Below are 4,507 nucleotides of genomic sequence, written 5' to 3'. Positions count from 1 at the left end.
GTCAGCTGAAACAGAACTGAAAAACCAAAAAACCAAAAGGCCAAAACCCAAAAAAACCAGAAACCTCCCAATCTCTTCAAAATGACTAAAACAAACCAGAAATATCTCACAATCCCATTTCACATCTTTATCTTCCTCATCTTTCTCAGCCATGGAGTGCTCTCCCAAACACTCCAGGAACAAGAACAATCAGTCCTTTTGAAGCTAAAGCAGCACTGGGGAAACATTTCCTTCATGGATGAGTGGACCCCATCAGACAATTCTCATTGTTCTTGGCCTGGAATCACCTGCACGTCCAATTCCGTCAAAGGGCTGTCACTCTACAATGTGAATATCACTGGACCCGTTCCATCCTTCATTTGTGACTTGAAGAATCTCACAACCATTGATCTTGGGGATAACTATATCCCAGGAGAGTTTCCAAGAGCTGTTTTCAACTGTTCAAAGCTCGAAGCTTTGGACCTCTCTGAAAACTACTTTGTTGGAACGCTTCCCGATGACATTGACAAACTGGCTAAGCTCCAAAGTCTAGTCCTCGGAGGTAATAACTTCACTGGTGATATCCCACCTGCTATTGGGAAGCTGCAAGAGCTTAAGGTCCTGGCCTTAGGAGGCAATCTGTTTAATGGCTCGTTACCACCAGAAATTGGTGACTTGTCAAATCTTGAAGATTTGTGGTTGGCCAATAATAATCAGCTTGTCCCTTCAAGGCTGCCTTCCAATTACACCCAGTTGAGGAAGTTGAAAAATCTATGGGTTTCCAGCTCAAACTTGATTGGGGAGATACCGGAAAGTATTGGAGACATGGAAGCATTGGAATGGCTGGATTTATCCCGGAGTGACTTGCATGGAAAGATCCCCGACGGGTTGTTCATGTTGAAGAATTTGAGCATAGTATTCCTTTTCAAGAACAAACTGTCTGGTGATGTTCCTCAAGTGGTTGAAGCTCTGAACTTGAAGATAATCGATCTTTCGGAGAACAATTTGGCTGGAAAAATACCGGAAGATTTTGGGAAGCTAACTAAGTTGACAGGCTTGGCCTTGTTTTCCAATCAATTATCAGGCAGTATACCGGAGGGCATAGGCAGATTACCAGTCTTGGTAGATTTCAAATTGTGGGACAACAATCTCACGGGCGTGTTGCCTCCGGATTTGGGCAAGTACTCAAATCTCAGAGAGTTCCAAGTAAGCTCCAATAGGCTCTCAGGGGAGTTGCCACAACATTTGTGTTCCAATGGTCAACTGGTTGGGGTGGTGGCTCATGAGAACAACTTCACTGGGGAGCTTCCTGAATCACTGGGAAATTGCAACTCATTGGAAATGGTCAAGGTTTCAGATAACAGGCTTTCTGGGAAAGTTCCTAGTGGCCTGTGGACAGCCTTGAATTTGAGTTATGTGACGATGAGCAACAACTTATTCAACGGTACGCTTCCTGAGAAGTGGTCCACAAATCTTACAAGATTGGAAATCAGTAACAACAGATTTTCAGGTAACATTCCAATTGGTTTGGCTTCATTGAGGAACTTGGTGGTGTTTAAGGCCAGCAATAACCTCTTGACAGGTGCCATTCCTCAAGAACTAACCACTTTTCATCATTTGACAAATCTTTTCCTTGATCAAAACCAGCTCACAGGGGATCTTCCATCTGATATAGAATCATGGGATTCCCTAAATACTCTTAACCTGAGTGGAAATCAACTCTCTGGACAAATTCCTGAGAAGCTCGGTTTCTTGCCTACTCTTACAGACTTAGACCTCTCAGAGAACGAATTTTCGGGCCAAATTCCACCCCAACTTGGTCTTCTAAGGCTAATTTTTCTCAATCTCTCTTCCAATGACCTCTCCGGAACAATCCCGAGTGCATTGGAGATCGCTGTATATGCCAACAGTTTCTTGAACAATCCTGGTCTTTGTTCTAGTAATAATGTCTTACAACTCAAGTCCTGCAATCCAAAATCTCAAAATGACAATATGTCAACACCCTATCTTGTTTTGATCATAGCACTAAGTGTTGCAGCATTTTTGTTGGCCGTGTCCTTCACATTCATCATAATCAGATGCTACAGGAGCAAACACGGACTCGATCCGAAATGGAAGCTCACCTCATTCCAGAGGCTGAATTTCACAGAATCAAACATTGTGTCCGGTCTAAGTGATCACAACCTGATTGGGAGCGGCGGCTCTGGAAAAGTTTACCGTGTTCCCGTGAACCGTCTAGGCAATGTTGTTGCTGTAAAGAGAATATGGAACAACAAAAAGGTAGAACACAAACTCGAGCAAGAATTCCTTTCGGAAGTCAAGATACTGAGCTCAATCCTACACACCAACATAGTGAAACTCCTATGTTGCATATCCAGCGAGAGTTCGAAACTCCTTGTCTACGAGTACCTAGAAAACCGAAGCCTAGACAGATGGCTGCACAACAAAAACAGGCAAAATATGATCTCAGCTGCTCGTTCTGTCCATCCCGGCATTCTTGACTGGCCCAAGAGGTTGCAAATCGCGGTGGGGGCTGCACAGGGTCTCTGCTATATGCACCATGATTGTGTCCCACCAGTTATTCACAGAGACATTAAAGCAAGTAACATATTGCTAGACTCGGATTTCAATGCGAAAATCGCTGATTTTGGACTGGCCAGGTTGTTGGTCAAGCAAGGAGAACTTGCCACAATGTCAACCGTGGCTGGGTCTTTTGGCTACATGGCTCCAGGTAACCTCACACGCATGTACTTTTGCATAATCACCAATCATGTGACAGATTCACACGCTATGAGACCTTCAAATTATTATGCTAAAACTCACAGTTTTACATGGAGTTAGTAATGAGTTAATTTTATGCATTAATCTTGACATTTTATGCTTTGAATTTGCAGAGTATGCTCATTCGACAAGAGTGAATGAGAAGATTGACGTTTACAGTTTCGGGGTTGTCCTCCTAGAGCTAGCAACAGGCAGAGAAGCAAACAGCGGTGACGAACACACTTCCCTAGCCGAATGGGCGTGGCGTCACGTTCAAGATGATAAGCCCATAGAAGATGCCTTGGACGAGGAGATAAAGGACCCGATTTATGTGGAAGAAATGAGCTGCGTTTTCAAGCTGGGGATCTATTGTACGACTACTCTGCCTTCCACAAGGCCTTCCATGAAAGATGTTCTACAACTCCTGCTCCGGCATAGTCGGCAGATGGCTAATGGCGAAAAGTTTGTTGGGACCGAATATGATGCCACTCCACTACTCAAGAACTCAAAGCGTGAAAGGAGTTTGGAAGATGATGACGGCATTTTTGCAAGCAATGTGTGATACCCCTTGAATGCTTCACAGAAGGTTAAAAGTAGCGTATGAGTTTGTAATATTAGTAGTATGTAATATTAGTAGAGAAAACTGTGTAGATCGTTTTAGAGCAGAGCTTGATTTTGTAATATTAGTAGAGACTAGAGGAAGGTGAAGAAGCGTTGAGTTGGGAAGAAACAAAAGATTCAGACGTTAGATGCAGCAGCAAGAAGAATGAGAATATTCTATCAGTGTCGCGCAGTTCTCGACGTCAATTTTTATCTGAAACGGATCAATAATGGAAAAAATATACAAATTTAACAGAACTGGATGCAAATTGGACGGTCTAAAGCAGCGTACTATCAATAGTTTTTTTTCTTTTTTCCCCCGTTTGGTAATCCGATAATAGAATTAACCAAGAACGAAACTGGCCACTGTAACTCTTGAAGAAACTTCTCTGGTCTTGAGAGGTTTGAAACAGAATATAACTTGCTGCAACTTGTACAATATACCATTACAAGGCATTTTGACTGTTTCTGAACTGTTCATTCGAACTTTAAGATCGTGAATTCAATCCTAAATTGGTACGGCAACATCGAATCTCATAACTGGTAGGTTTAGGATTCAGTTCAACAATTAAACCCCCACCAAAAATAGCGTTAAAATTTGCATAGAGAAAAAAAAAAGAAAAAAAAAGGAGAGAGAGGGTTGAATCACAAAATTCAATTCCACGAAATTCTGAATAAACCATAGCTTAACAGGCGAAAGTCAACTCTGGGGATACTATAAGCTAGATGATATCCTAATTCATAATTGGGAGCTGAAGACTGTAGGTTTCAAAGCATTAGATAGGTCATAACTTCTAACTTAAGATCGCACCACAAACTGCCAGACCATGAAAAAACAAAGTAAGGTTGAGGATGTAAAGGATGGAAGGTTAAACATATAGAAAAACTGAAAAACTGATCATATAAAAAAGAATAAAGATTTCTAGTATCCATAAACCCCCTGTTTTATTTGCACAAAAATAGGTAAGAGGGTATGTTCCGCAAAAAGAAGTTGACTTCTCCAGGAACAGTTTACATCCCCCAATTTTATTCAGTAAGCGAGAAGAAATGAACTTATACACTGGCACAACATATTGCCATAACATAAACAAACAAGCGGAATACAGGCTGGAGAAGGGGAAAACCTTAAAGCTGGCTGCCCACTCCGACTGCATACTTGGACCGTTGC

General features: G+C 42.0%; 2 protein-coding genes across 2 annotated transcripts in view; both read left to right on the top strand.

The window, feature by feature from the left end:
* Positions 1-9, top strand: part of LOC112093628 (leucine-rich repeat receptor-like serine/threonine-protein kinase At1g17230) — a 737-nt gene extending 728 nt beyond the window's left edge. The window contains exon 2 of the mRNA XM_024172445.1: positions 6-9. Coding sequence (XP_024028213.1) covers positions 6-9 — 4 coding nt within the window. The remainder of the gene's footprint in view (positions 1-5) is intronic.
* LOC21384444 (receptor-like protein kinase HSL1) lies at positions 7-3,597 on the top strand. The gene is made up of 2 exons (XM_024172444.1): positions 7-2,710; positions 2,874-3,597. Exons 1-2 carry the CDS (start codon positions 82-84, stop codon positions 3,299-3,301), a joined length of 3,057 nt encoding a protein of 1,018 aa, XP_024028212.1. The 5' UTR covers positions 7-81; the 3' UTR covers positions 3,302-3,597.
* The last annotated feature ends 910 nt before the right edge of the window (positions 3,598-4,507 follow it).

Source organism: Morus notabilis, unplaced genomic scaffold (assembly GCF_000414095.1).
Source record: "Morus notabilis unplaced genomic scaffold, ASM41409v2 Scaffold431, whole genome shotgun sequence".
In the NCBI taxonomy this organism is placed as follows: Eukaryota; Viridiplantae; Streptophyta; class Magnoliopsida; order Rosales; family Moraceae; genus Morus; species Morus notabilis.
The sequence above is the reverse complement of the archived record's forward strand: the minus strand, read 5'-3'. Positions and strand labels throughout refer to the sequence as shown.

Bases quoted from the DNA above. Each gene is read 5' to 3' on its own strand.
- LOC21384444 (XM_024172444.1), top strand. From the start codon at position 82: ATGACTAAAACAAACCAGAAATATCTCACAATCCCATTTCACATCTTT. The intron at 2,711-2,873 runs GTAACCTCACAC...TTGAATTTGCAG, and splicing joins TTTTGGCTACATGGCTCCAG to AGTATGCTCATTCGACAAGA.